This window comes from Mchenga conophoros, linkage group LG2, assembly GCF_057382185.1.
Source record: "Mchenga conophoros isolate Kocher_MC1m ecotype Shallow Benthic linkage group LG2, M_conophoros_male_GT1.1, whole genome shotgun sequence".
Lineage (NCBI taxonomy): Eukaryota > Metazoa > Chordata > Actinopteri > Cichliformes > Cichlidae > Mchenga > Mchenga conophoros.
In genome coordinates, this window is record NC_140527.1 from 21,528,612 (window position 1) to 21,545,872 (window position 17,261).

The 17,261-nt window shown below is 41.5% G+C and overlaps 1 protein-coding gene across 5 annotated transcripts in view; it reads left to right on the forward strand.

Moving 5' to 3' along the window:
* Window positions 1-17,261, forward strand: part of LOC146581887 (mitogen-activated protein kinase kinase kinase kinase 4-like) — a 56,805-nt gene that overhangs the window by 13,291 nt on the left and 26,253 nt on the right. For 4 of the 5 annotated variants that reach the window (XM_085287861.1, XM_085287862.1, XM_085287864.1 and 1 more), the window contains exons 4-15: window positions 2,428-2,553; window positions 2,688-2,798; window positions 3,883-3,973; window positions 4,166-4,296; window positions 6,060-6,114; window positions 6,270-6,348; window positions 7,548-7,720; window positions 10,697-10,769; window positions 11,180-11,306; window positions 11,553-11,669; window positions 11,935-12,066; window positions 15,884-15,949. In XM_085287861.1, coding sequence (XP_085143987.1) covers window positions 2,428-2,553; window positions 2,688-2,798; window positions 3,883-3,973; window positions 4,166-4,296; window positions 6,060-6,114; window positions 6,270-6,348; window positions 7,548-7,720; window positions 10,697-10,769; window positions 11,180-11,306; window positions 11,553-11,669; window positions 11,935-12,066; window positions 15,884-15,949 — 1,281 coding nt within the window. The remainder of the gene's footprint in view (window positions 1-2,427; window positions 2,554-2,687; window positions 2,799-3,882; window positions 3,974-4,165; window positions 4,297-6,059; window positions 6,115-6,269; window positions 6,349-7,547; window positions 7,721-10,696; window positions 10,770-11,179; window positions 11,307-11,552; window positions 11,670-11,934; window positions 12,067-15,883; window positions 15,950-17,261) is intronic. The other variant, XM_085287863.1, reaches the window with a different exon arrangement.

Sequence of the window (17,261 nt, forward strand, 5' to 3'; positions counted from 1 at the left end):
TTATCTCTATTTTATTTCGACATCCTTTTTATGCTCCACCTGTTCTTTACCTGGAATGTCAACTTCTCAAATGCATCCTTTCATGTTCAAACAGCCTGAGCAACACCATAAACACCAAACACTATTTGTGCCATCGCATGAACTACCTGACGACAGTTTGATGGAGAAATGAGGGTAACTCTGCTAATGAGCCATTGAGAGCAGGCTGAAGCGATGGATGGCAGACTGCGTTACACAGTATATAACTGACAGAACATCATAAGATGCGTAACGACCAAAGTGGAACGTTAGTGTAATTAAATTCAACACCACCGTGATAATCATCCTGTTAACATAAATCATACATGACAGCCTTTAATACGTGACTCCTGTTTGAGGGTTTTGCATCGAGATGACCTGTTTTTCTTCAGCTCCTGGATTAAATTTACACATACTGTAGTGCAAGAGTTTCTTGCAACTTATTACACATACAGTTGAGTTTTCTCGGTACTAGGAATCGCTGAATATACAGCTGATAAAATAAGCATTGAACACGTGACCAATATAGTTCCAGATTATCACCAGATGTTGGCAACAACCCATCCAATCCATGTGTTCGATATTTACTTTAACCGCTATGGTTGTGCCCTCTAAAGAAAAACAATCCCTTGTACTATTATAGCATGATGTCCGGTAGACATGTAATATGCAGGATTGAAAGAAAAGACGAGACAGTTTGTGGTGGTGTATTTCTCTCCAGAGACCCTGCTCTCGGCCTACATCCTAGTCCTAAGTACCCATAGCATAGTTGTGTGAACGTATGGCTCTGTAATAACCTCCACACACTGTTTTTATGGTTTATGATGTCAACCACTGGCTTCTAGATTCCTCGCTTTGGAGTTTGCTCTTTAACTTCGTGGCCATCTTGATCTTAAGGTGTCAGGTAACAATAGGAGTGTAGGTTAGCCAGCTGCATTTCTAAACTGTGTGGGTATAACACACAGTTACCTACTTGGGGAGGCAAAGTACCAGACTAATGGTCAGAATTTCACTAACCAGAGCTGTGAAAATGCTTCAAAAGGGCACCAATATAACAAATGCAGTCAAGAGGTGAAGCCTAGCGAGCAGCTAGAGCTTTTTTTGTAAACAGCTTATGTTTGCTGTTAGAATGAGTGAGTTCCAATCTTAGCATTTAGCAAGGTACTGCTCCACAGACAGGCTTGCATGGCTTTGGATTTATATCGGTGTGAAGTAAAATAAAATGTTAAAAGATCACAAAATCCAACACGCTCAGTCTTCTGTCTTGATAAAATCTTATCAAGAGGGAATATCTTTGGGTTTTGGTTTCTTGTTCAGTAATGCAGCCAAACTGGAGAGTTTAGCACAGACTTTGTCATTTTTCTCTGTTTCTTACATTTTATGTAGCAGATAATTACGTGATTAATGGAGAGAATAATCAGACAACTAGATGACGTGTTAAGAACTCGTTAGAGCCTCCCCCAGAAAAAGAAGTCAAATACAAATTATAGAGTGCCTGAATAAATTATATTACAGATTGTTCTGACATCTAAACGTCGTAGTTTCTTTGTGTGGATGTGACAGCAGGAAATGCTTGGCTATTATCTGCCTTCTTGCAGACACACACACACACACACACACACACACACACACACACACACACACACACACACACACACACACACACACACACACACACACACACACAACCTCGTCGTAGGCAGAAGCCTGTGTGTTTCAAACGGAAGTGAAAGTTCAAACTCTGCCTTGTCATTTTTCTCCCCTCCTGTGAAGATTTAAGGGAGGGCAGCGACTGTGAGAAGCTCTCTGTTGTTTCCACTTTCCTGATTAACAACCACAGCCAGCTTCTCCAGCTCTCCTCTTTTCTTCTGCTCTCGTTTCCAGATCCTGAGTAGATTTAGGAGTCCAGTGAATTGGAGAAGTCACAAGTCATTTCCAGGATTTATACTAGGAAAACAAAAAGTGCCGCACACAGTTTCCTCTGCTTTCTTTTTGTCCTCTGTCACGTAAAGTCGACCAACCCCAGTGGTTTTGTTGTGGGATGGGAGTAGTTGAGTTAAGGTCCAGTAGCTGGGTGAGAGATCATCTAAGGGTTATAAAACAGATTCAAGAGGCTATTTACCTGGATGTGTTTGTGATTTTACATTTGGAGCGACACTTTAAAACTTTAAATAAACAGGTCACATGTCCAAGGCAGAAGGGCCACTTTTATAAAAGCCTTGAAACCTTTTTGAACCCAACACAGAAGCATCACAGCGCCGTAACACCTGCTCTTCAGACAAACACCAGGCAGCGCCATTTTCAATCACCTGTGAACGGTCAGATGACCATGACTAATAATGAAATTCCACATGGCAGTAATATTTTTGTCACTTGTTTGATTCCTTATGTTTTTGTTCTTGTGTTTAGGAGGAAGAAGAGGAGATAAAGCTGGAGATCAACATGTTAAAAAGTTATTCCCACCATAGAAACATTGCTACTTATTACGGTGCCTTCATTAAGAAAGGCCCTGCTGGACAGGACCACCAACTCTGGGTTTGTTAACTCGTCACATTTGTTTGTTCTTCAGCACAAACTGTGGATTATCTTAGTTTTTATTAAACAACTGCTGTTCTTTTGGGTTACCTGTGTCAAACACCACATGTTTCTGCTATTTATTTCCCATATAGTTAGTGATGGAGTACTGTGGCGCTGGCTCTGTGACAGACTTGGTGAAGAAAACCAAAGGAAACTGTTTGAAAGAAGACTGGATTGCTTACATCTGCCGGGAGGTGCTCAGGGTAAGATCAAGCACACAGTTTTTTTTTACCTTTATAAGTGACCATTTTAAATAAGTATAGAAGATGTGAGCTTTCTGGGTAATGCAACGATGCTGTTTGTGTCAAACCCTCCATCGTCAGCTAACTCTGTGTGATCTAATAACACAAACAAACACTCAGCAGGGACCTCTCTCTGCCTGCGGTGCTGTTTTAGTGTTGGTTAAAAAAACGCAGGTAGTAACTTGTTTGTGGATGTAAGCGTGGTTCAGTGTCTGGTGTTGTAAAGAAACACGATGGCTGCTTTTAGTGATTCTTTGCCAAAACATCAAAGAGCAGCCAAACTGACACTGATACTTCCTCATGTTCAGGGATTTATTCTCTCGTATGTTTCCCACTGTGACTCGGGGGGATTTCTTCTTTTAGTTATATACTTAAAAGGCCAGTTTAAAGCACATCTCTGTAAAATGTTATGGTTATCATTATGAGAGATCACGAGGTCCTGAGAAAGGCTCCGGGATGTTTGCTTCGCTTTCTGTGCTGGTGTTTGTGGCTCAGAGACATACACAGTAACATATCAGCTTATATCAGCCCCCGGTGTCCTTGATGTTGCCGTTATCTGCAACAAAAATGAAACGGAGCTCATTTTTTTTATTTTGTTGTTTTTGTAGTTGTAAAAAAACTTGAGAGACAAAGGGCTCTGGACTGTCGCCAGAGTTTTCTCCACTGCTGTCAGCCATGCTGTCTCCCCATTGTTTTAACATCACAACACACGCACGCACAAATACACACAGAAACCATGGTGAAGTCATTGTCTGAAATAAGACTTACTTCCTGTTTATTTAACCCATTTTGAAGAAGCGAGAATGCAAATACACACACTAAAACTGTGCTTGAGTTACTCGGCCACTCAGTAACTGCCTAAAGTAAGGATGTCTACTGATGGACTTGAAGCTAAAAGCTAAATCCTGCTCTCCGTTCAGTAATCCTTCAGACACGTGATCTAAATGCTCTCCGAGGGCAGCGTTTGCCCCTTCGTATTTATAGCGGCGGTCATCTGACCGTGTGTGCACGGGAGTGTTTATATGTATTCATATTTGTCTTCCAGGGCCTTTCCCATCTTCACTCCCACCATGTGATTCACCGAGACATTAAGGGACAAAATGTTTTGCTCACAGAGAATGCCGAAGTCAAACTGGGTATGACACACTGACACATGCGCTGTGGTTCCTCAAGCAGACGTAACCCCTGGGAGAACAACAGAACAATCACACAGTCATATTCAAACACATAAATCTCACGACCACAAAGACGCTTCTGAAAGTAGCAACAGTTGTGGCTGTTTTTCACACATGAAACCTTTATTTTTTTTAATTTAATTTTTTTTGCAGTTGACTTTGGCGTGTCAGCCCAGCTCGATAAGACGATCGGTCGGAGGAACACCTTCATCGGTACTCCTTATTGGATGGCCCCGGAGGTCATTGCCTGTGATGAGAACCCTGAGGCTACATATGACTACAGGGTACCTAATTTCAAAGACACAGCCTTGTTTCATTTTTGTTTTTTAAGTGAGAATTAAGGCAGTTCCCAGCTGCTTAAGGTGGTTTATTTGTTATCTAACATGGTGCAGACTATGCTGTGGACAAAGTGGAAGTGGCTATATTTTAATATTGAAGTTATTCAACCACACATACATGGAAATGACTGATAAAGATGAACTACTTTACACTTTTACAGTTTCAGTCATCTCACAGCTCATGAAATCCAGATGCAGGGAAAGCAGCATTTGTGTAACTGTGGTTGTTTTGTACTGTAATGCTGAGGCATTATGCTGAGTGTGGGTCACCAACCACAAGTCATATCTGTTGTGCCACACGCATGTGAGACACACAACCAAGATTCAAACATCTGCTCTTATTATTGCTTTTGCTTCGAGCTCAGTTTAGTTTCACTTGGTTTCCAGAACTCATTGCAGTGTTTCACTCTAGTTTTTATTAGTTTCAGTCTTAGTTACTAAAATGTTTTTGGATTTATCCATTTATGATTGAGGAAGTTCAAAATAGGTAATACAAAATAAACACAAAGCTTCCTGTTATGTAGACACTGCAGCCATGAAAACCCTCCTGAGTTGACAAATTTGACCAGCGTGACGAAGAGCAAGTCTGCAGACGTTTCCTGTGTGTTGTCTGTTTTAGTTATTTTTGAAAGTGCGCAATATTATTTTTTCTTCTTGTTTAGAAGTTTTAGATGTGAGTTTATGTTTCATCAACTCTATTACCTTTTACGTGAGGGTGTCAGTAAAGCACTTTAAGCTGTTTGTTGCTGTGTAAGGCAAAACTCACTTGGAGGTCACAGGTTTGCTTTAGTCCTTTTAGCTGAAACAACGTTGTGTTGACAGCCAGGATCAGTTTCTTCTTCAACATCGTTGAGGGGATAAAAAGTCCAGTCGTCGCCTTCAGTTTGACTGGCTGCTGAGGAACACGTGGTTCTGGATGTTATTGCTACTTCGCTGCCTTCCTCATGTTTTCCAGCTGACACTGTTGAACCATGTTAGTCTGCCATGGCTGTGTTTGGTCCTGACAGCCTGACACTTTTAATTATTGTTCTGAAACACAGAAAAAATCATTCTTAGTCAGACTTTATCTTGTGTTTTCATCTGTAATGTCTGTCACTAACCAACACGTGTCGATTCGCAATATTGAGCCAGTTCAACACATATCACCACACGCAAGAAGTTCATTGTCTGTGAGATGGCTTGCAAATCGCGTCGACCATGATTTAATTCCAGCGACGCCAACTTCTGTGACGTAAAGTCGTGTAGCGCTCGCTTCTCCTGCCTGTCAGATGTGGGCTGAGAAACAGCCCCGGTCTCATAGCAGCACTCAGAAATAAGTCTGCATAAACATATATTCAACAGACAGCTTCCATAAATATAAGAAATTCACCAGAGTGACAACATCTTTCAAACACAGTCCAAAATCTTTTTGCTGTGTTCTTTTTTTTTATGATGCAAACCTCATCCAAAATCTTCACGATAAAGTTCGAGTTTACTGAGTGACTGATTCATTTTATCGTATTTCGCAGAAACAACCTGAGACTGTTTTTGAAGAAATTTTATATTAATCAGATCTCACACCCACGATCTGTGAACTCTGGAGACTGTTTCTGTGATTCCCAGACCTCGATGCACTACACCGCTTTTACTAATTACATACAGTCATTTTAAAATGGTATCCAAGGTTATTAGCTACAATATAACCTTTAACCCGCCTGTCTTGTTTTTAGAGTGACCTCTGGTCTTTAGGCATCACGGCCCTAGAGATGGCAGAAGGAGCCCCCCGTAAGTTAAAAACGCATCTACACACATGCACATGACTAACTGATATGCTGAAGTGTTTTACACTACATCGTATGTATTTCCCTTCTCATTTGTTCATTTATTTTTATTTTTTCCACATCTGTGACTCTGCTGCTCTCGGCCTGTGCCCTCCATAGCTCTGTGTGACATGCATCCAATGAGAGCGCTGTTTCTGATTCCTCGAAACCCTCCACCAAAACTTAAGTCAAAGAAATGGTAAGCCCTAAACACACACACACACACACACGCAGCAGGATGCAAACAGCAGTGTTTGGGATTTCTCTTCTAAAAACAGGGCCTCTGAGGGGTCTTTGTTGTGGGTTTCATGCATCTGATAAAAGATCTTCCAGCACTCTCGTCTTGAGAAGAAAAGGTTGAAAGTAACGGGCATGTCTAGATATATCAAGATAAAGTTTTTTTCTTGTTTTTTTTTTGTTTTGTTTTTTTAAAGAAGTCCAGTCATCCAGATTAAAAACCCACTGGTGTGTGTGTGTTCTGGATTGAATCCTATTTAGGGTTTGATTATCAGCCTCTTTCCTTTCTCTCTCCATATTTTCTGTGGATAATTGATAGGCACTTGTTGAACTCATGGTGGAACTGTCATGCTGTCTTTCATTCAGTATTAATGTCATCTGAAAAACGCTTTCTATTGGTGCTTTTAATAGCGTCAATGATTTGGGGTGAACTGCTTTCCCATTTCACTCCAGGCCCCCTTGAGGCAGAAAAATAAAGCAGCCCCACATTTTCCTTCCCAGTTTTCTATGACTTTACACACGGCGCATGTCACTGATTGTAGAGTGCTTCTGTAGGTAGATATCATCGTAAAAGTTGGACTCGTTATTTTGGATTTGCTTTTCCTCGGTAGAGTAGCGCTGGGAGAGGCGATTCTAGCTTTTATACTGTGGGTGAGTGGAAATACTTATTTAAGAATTATGTGGAGTGTTATGCAGTTCAGTGAATTGAATATTTATTTAATGTTGTCTTCTCTTCTGATTTGTTGAGTTTTATGGTTGGAACTACAATTTGTTGCTGGTTTTAACCCTACAAAAGCATTTTTATCATATTTGCTACATGAGTTTCTGAGACCTCCATCTCCTCAACATAATCAATACTTGCCTAAAAAACCTTAAAGTCTTGTTTGTTTTTTGTCTAAAATTAACATTGTTGCTAACAAAAAGTTGCCAAAAGCGCCGAATGGATCAAATGTGATACAAAAAATATATCATCAACAACATGATATAGCAAAAAAAAAAAGTGGATTTTAAAAAATGAGTCTTTAAATTAGTGATTCGGTTTAGAGAATTTAGTGTATTCACAGAAATGTGGAGGAGGTTAAGTGATACTTTGTTACGTTAGTGTGTCTGTTGTTAAACCTGCTTGTAATGCTTTCACATTTGTCTGTATTTTGTCTGCAGGTCGAAGCGTTTCTTGTCGTTCGTTGATAGTTGCCTGATCAAGAACCATCTACATCGACCCACCACAGATGTCCTACTGAGACACGCCTTCATCAAAGACCTGGCTAACGAGAGACAAGTTCGCATCATGCTTAAAGATCATCTGGACCGAACCAGGAAGAAGCGAGAGAAAGGTCAGGGCAAATAAAGGCAGTAAATTTAAACCATAAACAAGCTATTGGCTGTTTTCCTGCTGTCTGTATACAGGGTGGTTTACAGTGACAGAAGCTAGGGCTATTTTTCTGCTCATAGGCTGCTTCACATTTTCCAAAGTCATCCAGCGAGCCAGATCAGAGTCTTTGCTGGACCACTTGTGTCCCCTGGGCCTTGGGTTTGACACCACTTCTCTGCAGGGTTCACAGTTTAATTCCACGTAAAACAAAGGCTGTCATATCTGCACTACGCTGTTAGAATCTGAAAATCCTTTCAGGTGTGTCTAAGTGTCAGGGGTTTTTCAAAGTAAAATGTCAGGTTGAATTTATCACCATGTTTTAAAAATTGACGGTATCTTCTGGCTTTGAGCCCAGCCGTGGTGGATAACGCCGCACACTTGAGCTGAGAGTGGACCAGCTGCTCTCACGGCAGCAGCAGCTGTTTCGCTCAGGCTGCTCAGACAAACACAGCATTTTGCCTCATTTCTTGCCTGCTGTTTATGGAAATGATTCATTTGGTTGCCATTTGGTACTTTTGCATATATTCTGCTTTGTTGTATCTTCATTCATTTTGTCAAAGCTTATGAAAACATATTCTGATGCTAACAGCGCCGGCGAGGCAGACGAGGAGAGCGCAGCAGCGGGAGAATGTTAGGTCAGGCCGAAGGGAAGTCTCGGGCTGACCTTTGCTTTCCTTTTTCTGCTGCATTCTTTTATAACAATGTCTCGCTCACAAAGATGGACGAACGAAGCGAGGACGAAGGGAACAAAAGGCATAGAAACAGACAAAAGAACAACAAATTAGGAATGTGTAACACGAGGAAGCAAGCTGTGAGACGTATAGTGTGAACGTAATTTATCCTCCGCTTACTCTGGATGAGCTGCATGTGCTGAATCACTGATGCCAAAATGTGCAGTCAGACAGTGAGAAAAACAGTCAGGACGGAGATATTTATGACTCTCTTTGCTTTGTTCTCATGCCAGTATTCAGACAGTGTAAGTAATCCTCATAATGTCTATTAGCTTTATTTTTCTTCATTTGCAAAAGTGAGAGAGAGAGACGCTGAGGGGAAGTAAGGAGGAAACGAATCACCATCTGGTTCTAATCTTCTGTTGGCTTATAACAACACTCTAATGACTGGTAGGCTTTCTGCTGTATGCGCTGTGTGTATGCAGTGTGTATAAGGCCATATTTGTGATTTAGTGTGTGTTTCTGTTCCCCTGTGCCCCTCCACAGTAATGAAATGTTGGTAGTGTTACTGTGAAGAGAAAAAACTTTGCAAGTTCTGCAAGAAAGGGGGAAAAAAAGAAAATCAGTGCGTCCGGATGTGATGCAAAAACGGATGTGTCATTCATCATACCCAAGAGTGTAGTTTGGACAAAGATGTCTGTGTTTTGGAAGATGAGTCACTCCAAAAAGAAATGATTAAAGTCCCACTTTTCAGTCAGGAAAAACTAGGCCGTCCCCTCCAGTCCTTCCCGTGTCTTTCAGCTCCTTTGGAGCCCTTCAAGCATGACATCACCACCATATAAAATATGCTTTTGCCCTGTTTGTTAACGAAAGTCTTCTTTTCTGCTTCGAACAAATCCACCTGTGTTGCGTTGCCTTTTTGGCTTCTTAATGGCAACATATGGTGTGTCAAGTTGATGTTCAACTCACCCCAAGCTCCTATCACACCATATGGTGGCCAAATGTTGTTATAGGAAGCTGACTGGACCCATCTTCATGTACCCCCTTGGAAGAGTGATTGATTTTAGTGCAGTGTTCATGAAGGCGGTCCTGGTTAAAAATGACACTGGGATAGTAGCATTTTTAAACATTTCCTACCTGTGCTAACACATGCTTGCATGCATTGTGTTGCCGTGTGTCCCTTGATAAAAGGTGTATGTGGAAACGAGAGACACCTTTTAGATGGGGAAGCACTGCTGTCCTGAAATCTACTACAGCATAAAACTCTGCTCCTTTAGGCTTCCATAAAGGAAGCCTCTTTCATTTTTTGCTGAATAACTTTGCCCACACTAGACTTTTGTGTGGCTTTGATAATGACAAAATTGCTACTGGCAGCAGACGATGAAGGGGGAAGAGGGTAGGGCATGGAGGAAATTTTAATGAAATAGCGGCTTGCTCACAAAGCCAGAAACACAGATGAGAATTCCCACCGCGGTGCTGACACATCAGAATCGTTCACCCAAGACACCACCCGTGAGCGCATCGCATTTCTAACGCGTCAATTTACAGTAGAGCGTGCAGTGCAGCGTGTGGATGGTGCGACTCGTCAGAGAGTCTTCACTTTCTCTGCATCTGGGGCCAGATGCATGAAGGCCTGGTGACTGACGTCATACAGTGGCTGTTTGTGCATCAAGTTATTTGAAATGTCAGTGAAAGGAAAGACAAAGAAGAAGCAAAAGTGAAAGAAATGCACTTGCTCGAAGTAGAGAAAAGAAACTGTTTTATTTTGGAGTTTCAGTTCTGGAATAATAAAAAGAATAATCTGTAGAAAAAGAGAACGAGAGCATTGGTGCTGCAAGGCAAAAAGGAGAAATGGTGTAACCACTCACAGCACAAAAGGGCAGATTATTACTACAGCAATTTATTTAAGCACCTACAATTACCAAAGAGAAGAAAAAGTTTCACGAGGTTCAGTACCCATTAAATTATGTGCCAGATGACTTAAACTGGAGATATTCATACAGATGTGCGTCTGTGCGCTTCTGTAAACAGGACAAAATGTTCTGTGATATCAGCTGTTTGCCTAAAGGTGAGATTGTGTCTCAGCTTATTTTTCATCGGCATCATTTTGGGTTTGACTCTGAAAAAGTGTGAAGTATCAGGACCAGTGTCCATGTGGGAAAAGGAGTACGTGTATTTAAATATCACCATGTTGGGTGCTGCATAGTAACTTTTTACTGTATCCACTCCTCCTCGCTTTCTCTTCTCTCTCCTTTTTACTCTCTCAGAGGGCCCAGAGTATGAATACAGTGGCAGTGAGGAAGAGGATGATGAGGTCACAGAAGAGGAAGGAGAACCCAGGTAAAGCTTTGTCACGCCAGGCAAAATATTATTCACCAGAAATTAAAGCAGGACTCAGTTACTACATGATCCTTTGTGAAGTAATAATCACACTAAGCAACAAGCTGTCAAGCACACATCATGCGTCTGCCATATAAACATATAAATGATTTTTTTAATTGTTATTAGGTCTTAAGTGATCATTGCTACTGAATCACTACAGGTTATGTTTTATTATAAGTCCACAGACAGATGTTGCTGTCCCTGGATGTCAAATAGCAGATGGTGCCGTGCACAGAGCTCACTCACTCCTAGAGTGAGATTAATGTGTGTGTTTTTGTTGCTGTGACCACTTTCCCTTCGTCCTCACGTTAACTCGAGCACGTCACTCGCACTTGACTTAATGCCGCTCACGTGTCTCTCTCCATCAGCTCCATAGTCAATGTTCCCGGCGAATGGACGCTGAGGCGGGAGTTTCTTCGACTGCAGACAGAAGATCACGAAGGCGGCAGAGACGTAGGGCGCGGAGGAGGTGGTGGAGGTCAGCGGGGACAACAGGTAGTTTGTTTTGTTCTGTGCAGTTTTGTCTACATGCATATAAATTTTAGTAAGATGCAGAGAATTACATGTGATACATTTATTATGAGCAGCAGGTTATTTTACTGAACTATTTCACATTTAGCAGTTAGCTTTCAGTATCGTGTCAGGGTTAGACAGCACTCCGCTCAACGGTGGATGAAGTCAAACATGAATCGGTTTTCTTAGTTGCATTTTAAGTGTGGTCATGTTGTATTTGACATCCAGGCGTTGCAGCAGCACAGGCAGCAGCTGGAAGAACAGGAGCGATACAAGCAGCAGATCCTGGCTGACAGACAGAGGAGGATCCAGCAGCAGCAAGAGCAACGGCAAAAGTTAGAGGATGTAAGTGCTGTTATTTACAGTGGTTTCCATAGGATTCACTCCGCATTGACACATTAATAATAAAATATTAAGAGCGAATATAATATTTTATTGTGTGTGCTTAACTTCCTCTTTCACCTTCCTCATATCGAGTCTTTAAACTGCGACCGTTGTGACTTTATGTAGTTTTACTGCAGGGAACAATGTCAGCATAAAGCCTTAATGTTTGTTTAATACTTACATTTGTTAGGTTGATTAAAACAGTTCCCTTTGTTGTTGCCTGCAGCAGAGGCGACAGCTGACAGACTGTGCCTTTCAGTGGGGAGAGCTGCAGGAGGTCTTCCTTGGGGAGGAGTCTGAGCTCCACGACAGCAGGATCTTAGTGGATGAGGGAAACAAGAGGAGCGACAGGAGACAGGTGCAGATGAACTTTTGACTTGGTAGCAGTTGGAGGATCTTTTTATACATGCATACTGAGTCCACTGTAGGTGTAGTGGTGAATTTCCAAAGCTTAGGTTTTACAGCAGTGTTATGATAACCTTACAGGAGACCTGTTACGTTTATTTGCAACTTTATCTGAAGCGAGCCCTTTTTGTCACGTCCTGAGCTCAAGATGGTTCAGTTTTCTCTATGCGCAGATAATATTAGCAAAGCTAATATGGTAGATAACCACAACTTAATGAAACTGCTTAATATATTTATCTTAAACAGTTACCATTGTTGTTGGTGCTTTCCAAAAAAGCTTGTTTGGTTTGTTAATATGATGTCGCTTGAGGAGAGGACAAAAGCTGAACTGCGTGAAGGTGGACAGTGATTGGTTTAAAAACATCAGATGTAAGCACTGATTCTTAGCTGACCAAACAGCTGTTGGATGAGCTGTAACATGTGTCCCAGGCTCTCCCACCGTGTTCATGTCTTTACCACCTTCTTCACCTGACGAGTTTTAAAAAAAATGATCAGAAGCATCAAGCAGACACACAGCAACTTTGTCACTTTGTTTCTATCATATTCACGTGCTCGGTTGTTTAATTAATTTTAAAAAAGCTCCCGAGGGGAAGATCAGGCTCCATAGCTGCTTAATGCTCCGCTGTGTTCGTCACCTGGCTGCTAACTTTGTCTGCTGCCTGGTGCTGGATAAGTAGTCTACAGTGCATTAAACAGAGCCTTTTTTGCCAAAAACAGCTGCCTACTGAGATGGAAATGATGCTGATGAGGACTGTCGGGATGGAACAAAAGTGAAGACGTGCATAGTGATAAGTTACTTCTTGCTGAAATGTCTTCCCAGTAGGCTGACTGCTGCATGTCCTTACTAACCCCTGTGTTTGAGACATAAAAGCCAACACAACAGCTGAACGTGTATATGTGAGTGATAGGAGTGATAGGCCCCTGAGAGTCTGACCTGGGTACCAAAACTGCTCTGACCTCCAACAGCTAATCCCTAAAACATCTCATGTCTTTAGATTATAGTTTGAGCAAAGTTATATAATGTCTGTGAAGTAGCTGTCAGAGGAGTTACTTTGTGACAGGTGACTGAAACACTGTGTGTGTGTGTGCGTGTGCGCGCGCGCGCATGTGCTATCTACATTTGGTTCAAGCTTCAGAAAATAAAGCTGTGATGATGATGATGTGCACGGCACTGATAGCGGGTGCACCTGTCAGGCTTTGTCACTTGGGTGATAAAAACACACCTTCAATGTAACAGAGTGATGAAGGACCTGGTGTAGTCTTCTCAGTTTTTGAGGACTTAACTGGTGCAGGTTAAGAATAAAGTAAAAGACGAGGTCTGTATTTGGACATTTTTTCACATTTCACTGTACCGCTGAAAGTTTTCTGAATTATTTGGAGTTTGAATAAGTTTTTTTTTCCCCATCAAGACTGTTTCCCCCCCCACAAAGCTACAACATGAATATGTTTTACTTCATTAAAACTCCGTTTATTGCATCACAGAAACCTGAGACCATGAGAATGACCTTTTCTGTGAGGCAGTGTTACAAAGTAACTGTAGCTATGTGTGTGTCTGTATGCACACATTTAACAAAGTATGCTGAGACGGTGAACTGTCTGTATCAGTTTCAATCATTTTGAGCAAAGACACAAAGACACTCTTTTTACTGTTTTAGAAATTCATTTTTTACTCATTAATTTTGACACATGCTTAATGAATCTATTCCATACACCAGTGGGTTTCAATAGGTTTATATTAACACTGCAGAGCAGGTTAGTGACTGGGGATTCTTCTTGTTGAAGATGCTGTATTTAAATGCTATTAATATCTGTCTTATTTTACTGTGTGTGTGTGTGTGTGTGTGTGTGTGTGTGTGTGTGTGTGTGTGTGTGTGTGTGTGTGTGTGTGTGTGTGTGTGTGTGTGTGTGTGTGTGTGTGTGTCAGGGAGGTATCTGTACGTGTTAGTCTGATTACCTCAAAGTCATTAAGGTCAGCATGTGTAATGGATCTATCTGATGCTTCATTAACTTTCACTGTATGTGTGTTTAATTATGCGACAGGTTCAGTGAGCACATGATGTGATCTTGTATTATGTCAGATGAATAACACGTCTGCTGCTCCCAATCATCGCACACATCGATTGATTTAGCAAGTATTGCGTGATGTAGTTCAGTTCACTGTCAGCGGCTTCAGACTGTAGAGGTCGCCTCTCCAACTGGAAAGGGAATACTCATTACACAACCTTACTTTTTACAAATCTAAATGATTTGTAGCAAGTAAGGTCTGATTTCCCTTTAAAGAGTTGCAATGTGACATTTCTTACAGTAGTGGTCAGGATGGGTTCCAGTTCTCACTGGATTAGTGGTGACGGTCACTTAAAAGGAGCTACAGCTGCAGCATGGCTCTGCTTTAATCGTGATGTCATGCTTTGAATCCTCCTGTATCGTCACAAAAACTTGGCATAGTTGTTTTTGGCCTTTTTTAACTTTTATTGACAGATACAGTGAAGAAATGACTGGAAAGCAGAGGGAGAGAGAGACAGGAGAAGGCATACGGCAAAGGGCTGTGGGCCGGACGCGTATGCCATGTGGTCGCCTGCTCAACACACTGAGCTAAACTGGGCCAGTGTGTTTGACTGGATTTTAAATCATCGTTCTGACTGGCACACATTTTCATGGCTTAAACCTGAGTATAAAATGGTTTTCTGGCAAAATGCAGAACAAATCAGCACAATATCCTTTATTTCTATTGATTGGTGACTTTCATCTAATACCACCAGAAGGTCATAAACCACACGGTCCAGATGACACATGTGAACAATACATCGAGTCGGTCACTTGAAGCTGGTTATAAAAGTGATTCGGTGCACACGCAGTTTTATCTTCTATCACTTTTACAGCAGTAAGCTTGTCTGTAGGCTGCTACAAAACTGTGTTGGTGCCTAAAACTAAAATTATCTTTCTATCAGTTGAACAGGAGAGGATTTTATTGTGCAAATTACCAGTAACTTACCAGTTTAAATCAGATTAAGGTTTAAAATGTGCGTGACTGTGGTTGTGACCAGTTTGAGTGACAGCTGCGAGCTGTCTCTGAGGGTTCACCTCAGAACTGAACCTCGTGTTTGTGGTTTTAGTTGCTTTGGAGGACTTTTAACACATCCTTTCAATCTAAATACAAACTCATATGTAATGTCACTGTGGCTTTGTTCTTGTTTTCCTGTTGTCACGTGTATCACTGTAGAGTTCAGTGTAGCATGATTCCTGTCTCAGGTGTAATTGTTAGTGCTTCCTTGTTAACAAAGCTGTAATTAGTTTGTAGACTCAAGGCCTCGGTTCTCACCCTGCAACAGTTTTGTCCTTGCGCGTCCTCACAGTGGCACCATCGATTGCTCGCAGATGAGGTGAGCTTCACCTTGGATCACTGCTCAGAGGGCGCTTACGTTTGTCCTGCAGACATTTGATTTGTAATCAGGTTAAGCTGCCGTTTCAGCTTAAACCCTGTTGAGTGTGACCCTTCACATCAAAGCCCAGTGAACACAATTTGAAGCCAATGGTGCAATCACTGAAAATATTTACATAGATTAGATTTGATTAACCAGTGTAAATGCAAAAAAAATTCAGTTTGTGCTACTTAGTTTTTTCTCTTTTATAATGAAATATTTAAAGTTGAGTGTGGCGGCTAAAAGCTTCGTGCCATCTTGCACACTCTGAATATTTTAGTTCCCACCTCCTCAAAACCTCAGAACATCTTAATTAAAGTGTGTGTGTGTGTGTGTGTGTGTCCTGAACAGGATCAGGCAGGCAGACAGTGGAGTGCCGATGTGTCAGTGAGGCCTCTGGACTCTGTGGCGGAGCAGGTAACAATCCTTCACTTCATATTTGTTCATATATTTGCTTGTTTACCTGTCACTCACATACGAGTGACAGCAGGTGAATTTTCTCTTGAAATATTCCAAATGTGAGCCGATCCTTCATGTGGTCGATGAAAGCAAACAGCGTGGGAGTGTCCAGACTGCACCTCGTGTCTCTTTTTCTCTTGCTTTCTTTCACCATCTCTGTATGTTCTTATGAATGTGTTGCATGTTGTTAGATGTGTTATAAACCTGGATTCTCTTTTATTTTTAACACTTCATGAACAGCATCAGTGTAAACTGTTAACTTCTCCTATTTCTTATAGTTACAGCTTTTTTTTTTTCTTGTAGCCTGACAGTAAAATTGAAACTATTCAAAGACTTGTATTTGTTTAAATCTTTCTTAAGTAGAAATTTTCTGACATGTGAGGTGAGAAAAAATGTGTTGCTGACAAGAGAATAAGGTTTAACCCAAAGACTGAAATGCAGACAGAGAGACAGCAGCTGGCTGTTGTTTGCGTCTCGGGTGGATGGAAGATGAAAAGATGTGCGAGTGAAGGCAGATGAAGAGTCAGAGGTGAAGCAGGTGGTGGTAATTGATCGTCTGCGTTTCATGTTTGAAGTGAAGTTTACGGAGGGTGACAGACCTGTTTGTTCTGGTGAAGTTTATTATTTAAAGTTCTCAGTCAGACATTAGAGGTTTGTAATTTTCAGTGTGAGACTACTGCAGGAATGCAGAGAAGTCTCTGAGGAATCACTGACTTACACTTTACTGTACCGATAGCATCAGTTCTCAGTTTAAAGCCAAACCTTATCACAGCTTGGCATCTCTTTTTGTTTTAAAAGGCTTTCCTCTCCATCTCTCTCTCCACTGATCCCAGCACGCCTCCTATCCTCAGTTGGGTCCTCCTTCCATCCATCCCTCTGCTCGCAGCATGGGATCTCTTTCGCTTCCAGCAGCTCTCTTTTAACTTGTCTTGGGATGATACTATCTAACCTCAGTAGATGTTTCAACATAAAAATTTGCAAAACATGGTTATATTTCTAATGCTCATACTCTTCATCTCCTTCTTTAGTTCTAAAGACGCACATCTCTGTATTGTTATGATTTTGTGGTGTGATTAGACTTCTTAATTTGTACTCCACCGCCTGCACTGACTGTTAAATGGTAAATGGCCTGTATTTGTATAGCGCTTTTACTAGTCCCCCCTAGGGACCCCAAAGCGCTTTACACACCCAGTCATCCACCCATTCACACACACATTCACACACTGGTGGAGGCAAGCTACAGTTGTAGCCACAGCTGCCCTGGGGCAGA